Here is a 13,409-nt window from a genome sequence, read left to right as displayed (position 1 = left end):
CCGACCACCCGAGCCCGAAGGCGTACGAGCGGTGTCTCTCGACCGATCACAACCGACCCCACTTGGAGGCACGGACGGACCAGTGCCCTGCGATTCGAGAATCGCTAGGATTTTCTTATCGAAGGAAGCCCATTCCTCCGGCGTCGCATGCTTGGTGGGATAAGCGACCCGACGACGGGCGGAGTCCTCGGATGAGGACGGGGAAGGCGACCGATGGCGGCGCTTCCGGGAGTGCCTCGAAGAGGCAGAGGAGTGGGGGACCTACTCCGGGACCGAGACCCACTGGACTTCCGTCGACGATGTGGAGAGTCGCCCCTCGAATCGTCCGTCGAAAGCCCCGCAGATCTCGACTTCCGTGGCTTGGACACCTTACCTTCCGACAGTTTCTTCTTGCGCTCCCGCAAGGCTTTGGACGTAAGCGACTGGCAGTCGACACAATCATCCGTGTCATGGGCCTCCCCGAGGCACCAGAGGCAGGCGTCGTGCGAGTCCGTCACCGACATCTTGGACCCACAGTCCCCGCACTTCTTAAAGCCGGGACGCGGGGTGGAAGACGAGGTAGACATCACGAAGGATAACTTCACAAACTAACAGGTTCGAAGAACCGAGAAAGAACAGAAACAGAGTCGAGGCGCGCCGAGATCTCCGAAGCGAACACGTTCGCGGAAAAAACGGAACTGAGGCGACGGCATCGTGCGTCCTACTTATAACATCCAGTGACATCGGCCGTCGGAGGAGGTCCTCGAGGGCGGCGTATCGACGTCATCGACGCAGGAAGATTTTCTGAAGCAGCACAGCTGTGGTGATTACGGTCATAAATATGGAATACGTAGGAAGACCCAATCCCCTTGAAAGGATATATACAATGCATAAGTAAACTGGGCATTTCCCGATGTCAGGATCTCTTTCCTCAGTGACAGTTTCTTAATGTAGATTCATTTAAACTGGGTGGTACGACTACACTAGATCTGTTCCTGTATTTTTGGCTCAAGGCTACCTTAAGGGAGCTACTCCCGTCCTCCCCTAACACACCGACTGTTGCACGGCTTCTCCATGACCTGATAAAAGCTGGGAGTGATGTTAAGTTGGTCTCGAGCCTATATGACAAACTTATAGAAAAAAGGGTAGAATGGGGTGATGCTGCACGTGGGAAGTGGGGGGATTCTCTGCGTACATGTGTGGTGTTCTTGCTGACTAAAAAAGTAGCTCTTAACAATAGATCTATATAAATACACTTCAGGTTTTTTTGCAACAGTTCTATTATACTCCTGCAGCTCTGCATAGATTTTTCCCTGAGGTTTTGTCGAATGTTTGAGATATACGTTCTCACCGGGCACCTTTTTATTTCTAGCATGGCAGTGTCCACAAATTCAAGATTACTGGGAACAAGTGTTTGATACTTTAGGGCACATACTCGGTGAGCGGGTGGTCCCGTCCCCACTAGTAACATTGTTGGTGTACACGAAAGACAGTGCGAGGCACACAAGACGTTTATTGGGTCTCCTTTTGGCATTAGCGAAAGGGAGAATAGTTATGTGATCAGTGGAAGACCAATATCCTTTACTGCCACGCTATCAAAGCAGAATACTGTACCACTTTACATCACAAAGCAAGACCAAGGAATATTTGGGGCCCGTACAAATCTCATTTGTTATCCATTGTACAAGAGGACCCAGGATGATTCAGCATAGTAGTATTGTCTATGGAGAAATGTTTGCTGATGCATATTCTTCCATGCTATTTGGAATGTAATGTGTCTTGTTAGTTAAAAATATAATAAAGAGAATAAAAAAAATGTTTTGTCAAGAAAAGGTAACCCAAACAAACTACACAAAGACCACAGTACTATATTTCACAGAATGCACTCGATTGATTCTGTGAAGATGTTCAAACTTTTCCTCTGCATTACTCAATACCAAGACAGGAATGCATTATGTCCCACTCATCACCAACATCAGCACAGGCATGCACCGTGCCAGGCTCTATAGGTTCGTGGATATGTCCCATGTTACATTCGCCCCCAGATTTTGCAAATTCCAACACAGGGCTGTATATCCCAGAATAAATCTCTCGCTCAGAATGCAATCGTCAGACAAGCACAATACACACACAAGAAGGTCACATAAGCAAGCAAAGTTTGGACGCTCTGTCGCACTCATAACCAACAAGCAATGCTTTAAAGTTCAGTTGGTGCCATTAAAAATAAATAGTGTTTTTAGTTTTCTTCAGGGCATTATGCAAGTTTACAAAAATGCCTGATTAAGAGACTTTTGATTCGCAGAGAAGCGTAAAAGGACTTAAACCAAATCACGGACCAATCTGGTTGGCAAAACAATGTATTGCACAAACGAAATATGTTTTTCACTTTAAAAAATAAAAATAAAAAATTTAAAAAAAGACACCCTCTCTTAATCCCAACGTGTAAAAAAATGAATCCCATGTTCACATAGCCGGTTTACATTTAGGTCCCCAGTGTTTTTTGGTTTTAATGCATTAGTGAGTTCATCTGTACAGCGGTCTTTTGTGACGGGAAAAACGTGAAGTCTTGAAGTAATACCATCACCCATCCACATGATAAAACATGCGTTTATTTCATGGGAGTGCGATTGAGGTATGTTATGGAACATTATGTTATTAAGCTTTTGTACACCACCCATTACCACTGAAGTGGTTTTACAGCCCGTTGTCTTACCAGGAAAGTGGAGTATTATGCCCCACTAGAGGCAACCACACCATATGCTGCAAGTTAAAAACATGCATTGGCAATGCCAACTGATTAGGCTTTTGTGTAGGCACAGGAAACGCTAGGCACTGCCGTAGTGGTAAACTGGCTATCGATGGTAGCAGGTCCAAAATGGTGCAATTACATGGGTATCGAATAGCGGTGACTGGCAAATGCCGAATACATATATACAAGCCAAAACTGTTGGCTTTGCCAATGCTTGTTTTTGTTCATTGAAGTACACACATAGTGCTTATAAATCGAGTGTCAGAAGGCAGGTCCGGTAAAGACATTTTTATTACACCAGTAGGACGTTTACAACTAAAGTCATTAATTCTGAGAAGACGGCTTTGAAAAACCACTGGTATGCAGTTTGAGTACAAAATTTGATGGTAAATCTTGAATAAAGTGAGCTCAAAGAGTTCCTATGAGGCAGTGTTTTTGGCGGGTAGGGGCAGGAAATGGGTGGGAATGGCCATAGAGATTACCATGGCATTGGGCAGTCAACAGGTGGGCAAATAACCAAACACCTAAAATCTGTTTGTCCCTCTTCCTATGACATGTATCCCTATTTTTACTCCAATGCAATAGTTTTGGTTTATAGGTGTTGCAATGACACCTAATAGCCCAAACTAATGAGCTGATTGGGCAAAGCAGCTGTAATGCATATTGCCAACATAGATTGTTGACGGTGTAAGGAGATTTGTTTCAGAATACAGTTTGCAGGAGTTTGTCAGAGTTAGGAAAGCGTAGCCTGATGGGGGAACAGGTGCAACTCCAACCCACCCCGCTCATCCTATCCCCGGTATGGTCAAGATGGCCACATGATATTCACTTCAGCATAATGCTCAGAGGAACAGTCTCTTTATGAGGTGATCCAGGCGCTCCTCCATCACAGTCCACCCCAAGGAACTGGATCCAATAGCTATGGCCTTGTCCTGGCCACCTGGATGAAAGATCCTCAAGGTTTAGATAGGGAGACACATTCAGGTTTCTCACAACACACAGCACATGCTTTCTTACATGCCAAGAGGAAATTATCACTAGCCAATGCCTAGTGGCGCGTGCACATTTTGCACCCTGATTATATAAACATATCTGTGTAAACAATGCTGCACTCTCAGAGGGAGTCTATCCAATAAGTATTTGCAACAATAGAACATGCATGCACGGCCATACACAGAAAATTGGCAGATTCAATAAAAGGAAAACATTCCTAAATATAGTAGATAATTGTTTAAAAACTTGAAACAATGTACTCCAATGCATGAGCTCTTTCCAAATGAGCAAATAAATGTATTACATTTTCAAAATTATATTTCCACTTAGTGTTGTAAGGTTTACATCTCGGTTAGGTATCCAACATTATAGTCTCAACGCATTTCGGTGGTCAAATCACCCTTCAAACTTGATTCATTCTTTATAAAATAAAATAAATAGAACCTCACTAGATAAATGCAGAAAACCTTATTTCTATCTCACTTAAAAGAGAACATCACTAACCTACTCCACGAAAGGACATCATCAAAAAGCAGCACACTGAATTATCTCAAGATTTGATTCTCCTAACAATTGAAGAATTGGTCAACAGCTTGCAGCAGATTGACACAGAAATCCAGACCCTCCAAAATACTTTACACATACAAAATACCCCTCAGGGTCAGTTGCTTCTCCAAGCAACGAGTTGGGGGTAGATCTTTTTCTTCAGCTGGTGCCTGCCTTTGGAACAGCCTCCCTGCCACTCTAAAACTTGAGAACCACCTCCGGTTCTGGAAGCACCTCAAGACCTTGCTGATTGCTTCTGCCTTCGCTCTTCCTGTCGCCTGCTGTTCTGTCTGATCTGTCTGCTTTGGTACCCTGCACCTGGTTACCCTCTGAACTCTGGCCCAGGTCCCTGCCGACCCATCCACTCACCCGCACTGCCGCCTGGTAACCCCTGTATCTGTAACCTTACAGTCCCCTTACCTGCACCTATCAGCCACCCCTTGTCTGCGCGGTAGACCCTGCACTTGCCACCCTGCTGGCTACACTACCAGTTGTTTTATCCCTTGCTTAGCACTTTTCACTTCTCCCCTCTCCCTTGCACTTGCGTGTTCTCAATGTCACTGATCCTAGTAAGATCGTTGTTTTGTCCTACCTTGTTCCACTCTCCTACCTCGTCGTGCTCTGAAACGCTTGTGCATGAGCGCGATACAATTAAAAAATAAATATCATGGCCATATAGCCGTTTGTCAAAGTGTGTTCCTTGACTTTTCAATGTGTGTACTCATTGAGGACCCCTTACCAGGTTCACCCCTCCTGAGACTTGGCCTTAACCACTAATCCAGTTACCTTGAACTGGTTTGGAACTTTTCTGTTTGTACTAGCTTAAGTTGTTTCTCTTATAGTTTTAAAATCACATTTGTACTTGCCCACATTACTTTTTTTGCAAAATTTCTAGCATGCAAGCATAGACGCATTTGTTTTGAGTAGACCGCTTTTACCACACAGGCAAGGCTCTTCCCAGAATGCACCCAATCAAAATATGGCCATGCACAACCCTTTCAGCCTAATTTAATATTTCCATCAGCCAGTTCTATAGGCATGTGTGACAAGATCGTGCCAGTACACGGAAGACAGTCTTTCCAGGTCTCTTGTGCTCAAACCTAAGGGGAAAGCTTTTATTGATCCTCTTAATCCGCCTAACTGTGATGCTATGCACACATGCCCCCACGTCCCCTGTACTGTGGTTTCTACCACCCTGAAGCAACTGAAATCCTGTTACTCCTAAAAAAATAAAAAATAAAATAAAAAAAACTGAACATGGTGGGTGGCAAAGCAGGACCCTTTCACTGTGACACTTCAGGTAACCCGCTACCCCTTGCCCAGTATCTAATTATTGCAACATGTTATGGCAATCAGTTCCAAACTTCACAGTAACTAATGTTTTTAGTCCTTCCATCAGAACCTCTTGTGGGGCCCTAATGCACATCACTCAAGAACAAGGTGTTCGTTTTTACTGATAGGTAATTGTTTATACAACTAACCTCTTCAGTATATTCCTAAATAAAATAGCAGAACATCATCTTAATCAAATTACCCTTACCCTTATAAAGAACTACAAATCAGCTCCAGCTGCGATATTCAAATAAACTGGTTCGGAAGAAGGCAATAATACCCCAGAATTGACAGTCCACACTAACTCAACAAAACTCAAATTAGGAGCTAAAAGCAACTGTTTAATTATGGCACAAGAGGAAAATGCACATACCTGTACCCCGGCCTAAAACAGGGGCGTATGATATGATTTGTTTTAATTTATACTATACACGCTGCTAATCTGCTTTGCTGTTTTAATACTATTGACATATTTTATTTATTGAATATGTACTGTAATGATTTTGAACTTGATTTTAATTCTGATCAACTGCTGATTGTCTGATATAGTGATTTTAATGAGTATGAAAAAATGAATTCTGTGTTCTGTAAGTATTATTTATTCTATATGTGTAAAGTTTTAAACTAAAACTATATCACATTAAAATAAATAAAACAGCAACCTTTAGAAAATTGTAATGAATGAACTGGACGTTTACTTTTGCTGTTTGCACTTTGCGGGTTAAGAAAACGGCATGCCTGGTGAACTTCTGATAGAATGTATTGAAAAATACCTTGTCTAGATAGCCTATTGCATTGGTCTATATCTAATTGTGCAAATACGTTGCTACCTCACACTGGGAGCTTCCATTGTATGTTTTACTGCCTCAGTTCTAGCTGGTGTCATTAAACAAGAAGCATTTCCTTTCGTGAATTTACAGAGATGATCCAAGTCAGAAAGTGATTCCAAGAGTATATTATTCCGGAAAGGAAATAAGGAATTAATTCATGTTATACATGCAAGATTAATTAAGAGTAGAGAAAAAGAAACACTCCATCTCCTAGTTAATCTCCCCACGTTTTTTAGACTTCTACATAAACAGAGTATTCTTATTTACTGATCAATAAAGCAAGTTTTCATGCACAGTGGAACGTTCGACTCTTGTCAACCAATCTGGATCCACGGCTTCTGGGTAATATTCGCCCCATATAGCCATAAATCCAGCTGGTTGGAAAGATTCCAGCATTCGCCATTTACCCTGTTTCCCTGGGCCTTCTCCATTCCCTCATCCTGCGCGTACTTGTCTGTGGGCCCCCATCGTCTCACCATGTCCCCCACCCAGGGCCTAGTTCCTCCTTCTACTGGGCACAAGGTCCCTCACCTTCAGTTACACAGCACTGCTAGAATGTGGAAAAGCAAAGGGGTCTTCGACGCACAGCCTTACAAGCAACAGGAGTTACTTTTTATTTTAACCTTTGAGTTACATTTTTTTTTTAACCTTTGTTTTTTTTTCTTTTTTTGTCATTCCTGGCCCTATTGCCCATCCCAATGCAGGCAAAAAGGCCTCGAATGGGACTCTCAGTCACAAACTAGCACGCTGGCACCTGCAATAATGTAATTAGCTACATAAAGGCCTTCGGAAAGGCTGTTGCAAGTGGAGTGTACAATGAGCCTGTGTCTAATAGGATGTTCATAGCCAAAGGCGTTGCCTCTCCACAAACGCACACATACGTTTTGTATAAACCTATTGCAATAAATGTACACAGATTGATGAGGCGACTTATTCTGATTTGCTTCCAAGCTCTGTCATTCAAAAATGCAAATTGGGAAAGCACAAACTGATCCCTATGTCCCTCAGATTCATTTGTTCAGAGATGGATTAATGAGACGATACATTTCAAAAACACTTTGATGCATTTCATACAACAGAATGGTCTGGACAAGATTAGTGTACCTCAATTCTAAAGAAGATCTTTCTGAATTAAAAAACATGGTCAACATTTATCTTCTGGGCTGTAGAGTAACACAAGATAGTTCATTCACAAAACCCTATAAAGTTTCTACTTAACAGACAAACAATTTCAACGTATTGCCTAACTCATATCTCTGCTGCATTCAATACTGTCAAATAAGCCCTCCTCAACATCCTTGCCACGTGCACAGGCTTCAAAAGAACAGTCCTGCAGTGGTTTTCCCAATACCGTTCAAAAAGAGCAACTCATACAGTTGGGCATCAACATATCCCAGTAACCTTCAGCGTGCCACAGGGCTGCATTCTGATCTTGGGCATCTTCATCTGTAAAGGGAGTAAGGAAACGTCTCACCAACATCAACACAGACCAATACTCAGGTGGCACAGACATGTACCTAAATATCAATTGTAACAAAAACTTCAATTGACTCAAACACTGTCCCTCATTCAAGCCTGCATGTCAAGCACATCCCATTCAAAACACACATCAACAAGCCCCACGCAGCAAGGCACCAGCATGCACTCCTCCACAAAGTGAAGCCTTTCATCCCTGCCCATAGTATCAGAACAGTTGTCCAAGCTCTGGCCATCTCCCCCCTGGACAGTGAAAATGCCCTACTCGCAGGAGTTCTAGCTGCCACCTTGGCCCCTAGTAAAGCCGCCCAGCACGCCTCATCACAGAAATACGAAGATTCAACTACCCCACACCATCCTCTAGGAGCTGCACTGGCCACACGTTACAGTATAGACCATATGAATCACCTACAAAACAGTCGCAACCAAAACACCATCCTACTTGGCACATAAATTCACCATCTCCGAAAGGGCAGAAGCCACGCCACCACCAGACTGGGAACCAAAAACTGGGAAAGGGGGGGAAAAAAATCCAGGGAACAGGCCCTATCCTGTCTTGCAATTAACCCCGTCTCTGGAAGTTACCAATGCAGATAAATAAAACTGCCCCCAGCACCATAAACAACTTCAAGGATCTGAAGAACCTACTTTTCAAAGAACATATTGCCACTTGCTGATCACTTCTCTCGCCCCTCATTCTCTCCCTCTGGAGACCCCCTTCCCTCTCCACTTACCTAGCCCAGCACTTCTGCTATCCGTGCACACTACTTGTAACACTCTCGCCATGTCTCCTTAGTGCAGAACTTCTACACACGCATATCATTGCTATCTACTGATTTACACTGCAAAGTGCATTCTTTTGCATACTTCACTTTGTATTGGTTACAACAAACTCATGTTTAGTGCAGTAGAGCTGGAAAGAAGGGGATACATCATTCCTCTGCACCACTTGCTTCAAACTTAAAGCAACACAACTGCAAATACATTGTTCAATATTAAAACCGTCAACTAATTGTTTAGACATGGCCGGGACCCACTCCTATTCCACCTAAGAATTACATTTCTTCAGAATTCTTTTCTAATCAAGATACACTTGAACAGACTGCGAATACGGAATTGCATTCTTTTCACAGAGTTATCTGGAGATTTTTCACTACCCCTTTTAAACAGGCTAAGTAAGCTAAAAATGGATTACCAAACATAGGCTGCCAGCTGCAAAACTACAACTTCAAGATGATTCCCATCAACTATCCGTAGGGACTATTTCGAAGGCCAGAACACCTCTTTCATGTAAGCCCTGTTAAACTACAAGATAGATAGTACTGTTGCAAGAACAGTCTCTAAGCGAAGTGCAGGTGGATGCTTTTGGGATAAATACCCATACATTTTACTAATGTAATTCTGATGCAACTTGCACTTGTGTTATAAAACTTTTAGTTCGCATTCACGGGCAGGTATTGTCATGAATTACTGCTAAACAGTGTTGGAAGACAATTTACGGTCATCAAATCCTGTCGGGATCTAAAACACATTTAGGTAAACCTTAGACATGTTATTGTGCATGCAACATTTCTTTTCTAAAACAGAAAATCAATCCCAACACCTTAACATAAATCTTCAATAACCTTAACATACCTCATCCATTTTTTCTGATGTTGGCGTCCGATCACCCAGCTCCAATTCCTTAAATTCTGAATTTTCTCTACACGTCCTATTTAAAAGGGTTGGTGTGTCTACTGGTGTTAAACTGGATTCAGAAACGGCTCTTGAAATCTGACAGAGATCGGCTGCTCCTGGAAACGGCTCGTCATCATCATCATCAGACTCGGGCAAAGGGGTAGGACTTATGTCCTCTAACCCCGTGCTGGTGGGTCGCGACGATGGCGTGATGCTCCTGAAATGAGGTCGAGAGCTGAATGGTGGGATTGGGGACAGCTGAGAAGAGGAAGAAGAGATTGGGCTGCCTTCCATTCGGAGCTCACTGTCAGAGTCATGGTCCTCAGGAAAGGGCAGCTTTGTCCTATGCTCCTTCAAAAGCATCTCAATCCTAGAGTCCAAACTGTTATGCTGCACTTCAGCCTCTATGGTTGGGGTTTCAGGAGTCTCACATCTTTCTGGAGTTCGTACAAAGGAAGGCAAGCTTTTTTCAATAAGAGCAGTCAAATCTGGAAAAGATAGCTCTTCTGATTTTTCCTTCACTGGTATAAAATCCATGTGAGTAGGCGTGCCATCAGAACAGGACTCTAATGGAGGAGGAGGAGGAGGAGGAGGTGGTGGTGGTGGGGGCGGCGCGGGCGGCCGCCTGTGCTCATGATCATGAGGTCTTTGTGGATACTGAATTTCTTCAGTGTGGGAATAAATGGCTGATCCTTGGTAAGGAGAGAAGGCAGACTTGTAGCCACTAGAGTCCGAATGGGTGGAGGAAGAAGGAAGAGAAGTGGAGTGTAAAGCAGGGTGAGAATACTTTCCTGGCTCCGGTGGTGGTTTATAAGTGGTAAGCAAAGGCTCTGAGGTTTTATGAGCATAATGATGCTCCTGCCTCCGATTGTAAGCATCAGTGAACTTTGATTCATGCCTCCTGGGTTTATATGCCGGCTCCTGGGTGAAATGGTAAGCAGGTGTTGTTTGCCGACTGGAGTAACTTGAATCCTGGGAAAGGGGAGTGCCAAGGCGAGGAGTTTGCGGTGTTCCTTGAGACTGTGGGGTAGACTGGCTGTAAGAGTTTGGGGTGTCTTGCCGACAACTGGAGTAGGCTGTATCATGTGAAAAAGGTGTACTGCTATTTGGGGTTACCAGAACTCCAGTAGCAGAAATGTTCTCATCCTTCAGTCGTCTCAGAGGATCTAGCAACTTGTTGGGTAAAAAAAAGAAGGCGTTAGAATAAAATGGCGCTAAGTACATTGCAAATTATTTCTAATAATTGTGCACAATTGCATAATTTAACATATATAGTTGGCGACCTAAGTTTTTTCTCAAGTGGTTCTTTGAGAAGGAGAAATACACGATTTTGAAAGGGAAGACAAAATCAGAGCAACACGTTTTTCACAGTGCCTAATAGGGTAACACTTAGAAATGATCAATGAAGTTGGATCCTGGGTGGTGATGACTCACCAATTTTCCAGGAGCATAATGTATAATCTCCTCAGATAATTGCCTTTCAGCAAGGCTTTGGGTACAAATATCCATCACCCACATTCTTGGTGTTTACAGGTATGTACTAGGCATGCCATCAGGAAGACACACTGGTTATTCTAGTGGGAAATCGAGAACTGCACCCTGTAGCTATTCTGTGCACTTGAAAACACTTAAAGTATAACCGAATCTTCAACTTGCACTCAATGAAAATGGAGATAGGTTAGTGTCGAATCACTTTGGTTACTATAAAAAAAAGGGACACGGGGAGGTTAGTGTCTGATGACTTTGGTTACTATAAAGAAAGGGACACCGGGGGAAAAGGAAATACATACAGGCATATATATACACATTTCCTACCATGTTTGGTGAGCATAACATCTAACCGGCTATTCGACTAGCACTCAATGAAAATGGATATAGGTTAGGGTCTCATTCACTTTGGTTACTATAAAGAAAGGGACAACGAAGAAAGAAAGGACAAACGGGCATATACAAACATACTGTCTAACATTTTAGGGGAGCAGAAAAGATAACTTTGCAACATTACAGGGACTAATATCAATTAGTGCACTCAGTCACCAGGGGCAACGATTCATATTGTTCTGTAAACCAACCCAGACCTTCACGGTTTTTTAGCTTTACCCTTCTGGTACTGTAGGCTTTGCATGTCCATCTTTGTGTTACCTAGGGTGTAAAACGTTATGCAGCACCCTAGCTTTAACTTACTCAATGCTGTGCCAAATGTCCAACTCTTCCGGTCGGATGCTCAAAGCATCACTATCTTATTGGTGCTCCAGCAGGTGAAACACAGCGGGGGCTTCTCGAAGAAGACCTTACCAGCCTTACTCAACCCAAGCAGACGCCTTGCTAGAAAAGGCAGCTGCATATGCAAGATGTTCAGTAAGGATCCGGTGGTCAACGAGATCAAAAGCTGCCAAGAGGTCAAGCAGCGGAAGCATGGCTATTTTTCCGTTGTCTTTTGCCTCGTCCATCTGGATTTTAAGGTCCAGAAGGGCTGTTTCCGCTCCGTTCCTTGGCCTAAAGCCTGATTGTCTAAGGCCCAGAAGGTTATCTTCCAGATGTTTTTGGATTTGAAGATAGGCCACTCTGTCTGAGATCTTTAGGATGTAAGGGACAGCAGTGATAGGCCTGTAGTTGGTGGGGTTGTTGGGATCTCTAGGTTTTTGTTTTTAGGAGGGGCATGACCCACGCTTCTTTGAGGCTGTTAGGAATGAAGGGGACAAAGCATCTATAGACACATAAATGAGGTCATCCAAGTGCTGCCTTCTCTGAGTGGCTGAACCTTGAAAACGTCCCGAATTACAGAAATTCCCTGTGCCCCTCACTCTAGATATTGAAACTCCAACTAATTTTTCCAGTTTCTGAGCACCAACGTGAGTTTGCCACATTCAGAAGCCCCTTTCTAAGAGCAGGTTCTTCCGAGATTGTATGCTCTACCTTCAGACATAAGGGCGCTTGCCTTTGGGGCCAACCGTGTAAAATCTATGCTGATATAGAAAAAGGCAGAGTCCTCCCTCTTTCACCAACTGGATGTTACTTATTTGAACATAGAAGGGCGATAGCAATGGGTCATCTTAAGTGTTCATGGTGAGGGGACAAGGGAGCAGATATCGGCTTGAAAGTCTCTCCAGGTCTTGCGTTTAAATGTTCTACCTTAGGTTGGCGGTAAAGTGCAGTTTCTATTCTGATGGGGAGCTTTTTGCCATCCATCTGCAGGACAGACAGAACCTGCTCTCCAGCTTCCCATGGTCTATGTTAGAAAAACATTGCTGGTGTTTGCCCAGCATGAGCCTGCCTCCTCCAGTACCAGTTGGGAGTTATTTGCTCTGTCAGTGTATTCCATGACAAGGGGTGGTACTTAGAAAATTCTGTATTATGCTACAATAAAAATATAATTATGTGCTTGCATGCTGCTGGATGTATGCAATTTGTTGTTATAACAAATGTACATACGCCAGAACTGAGCAACAGAGAAAAAAGGCATCACATGTAAGCGATTCCATGGGAAAGGATACAGCTAATCTTTCAAAATAAATGTGAGAATACAAGAATGAAATGGAAGCAAACATAAATAATATGAAAAATAAGTTGACCAAAATGAGGAGAAAAGTTTTTTCATAAAAATAAAAAAAGATATGAGAATCCAACACAAGAAAATGAGGAAAACCCCTTACAAACAGTTACTGTACTTTCAGGAAAGGGAGCTAGCCAAATATATAGATTGTCAAACGGTAGTCTGGTACTTGAAGCCTCTGCAAATCTTTGATCCAAATGCCTCTCAAATCAGTTTCTGATGTCTGAGTCCAAGTAAAGTCCGATTAGACAGGCAATTACAAAACTGATTAGGG

The 13,409-nt window shown here is 43.2% G+C and overlaps 1 protein-coding gene across 1 annotated transcript in view; it reads right to left on the bottom strand.

Annotated features, from left to right (window-relative positions):
• Nucleotides 1-13,409, bottom strand: part of SETD1B (SET domain containing 1B, histone lysine methyltransferase) — a 993,120-nt gene that overhangs the window by 785,187 nt on the left and 194,524 nt on the right. The window contains exon 6 of the mRNA XM_069619589.1: nucleotides 9,541-10,755. Coding sequence (XP_069475690.1) covers nucleotides 9,541-10,755 — 1,215 coding nt within the window. The remainder of the gene's footprint in view (nucleotides 1-9,540; nucleotides 10,756-13,409) is intronic.

Source organism: Ambystoma mexicanum, chromosome 10 (assembly GCF_040938575.1).
Source record: "Ambystoma mexicanum isolate Mex_15411 chromosome 10, UKY_AmexF1_1, whole genome shotgun sequence".
Classification (NCBI taxonomy): Eukaryota; Metazoa; Chordata; class Amphibia; order Caudata; family Ambystomatidae; genus Ambystoma; species Ambystoma mexicanum.
Note: the sequence above shows the minus strand (reverse complement) of the source record. Positions and strands in the feature narration are given on the sequence as shown.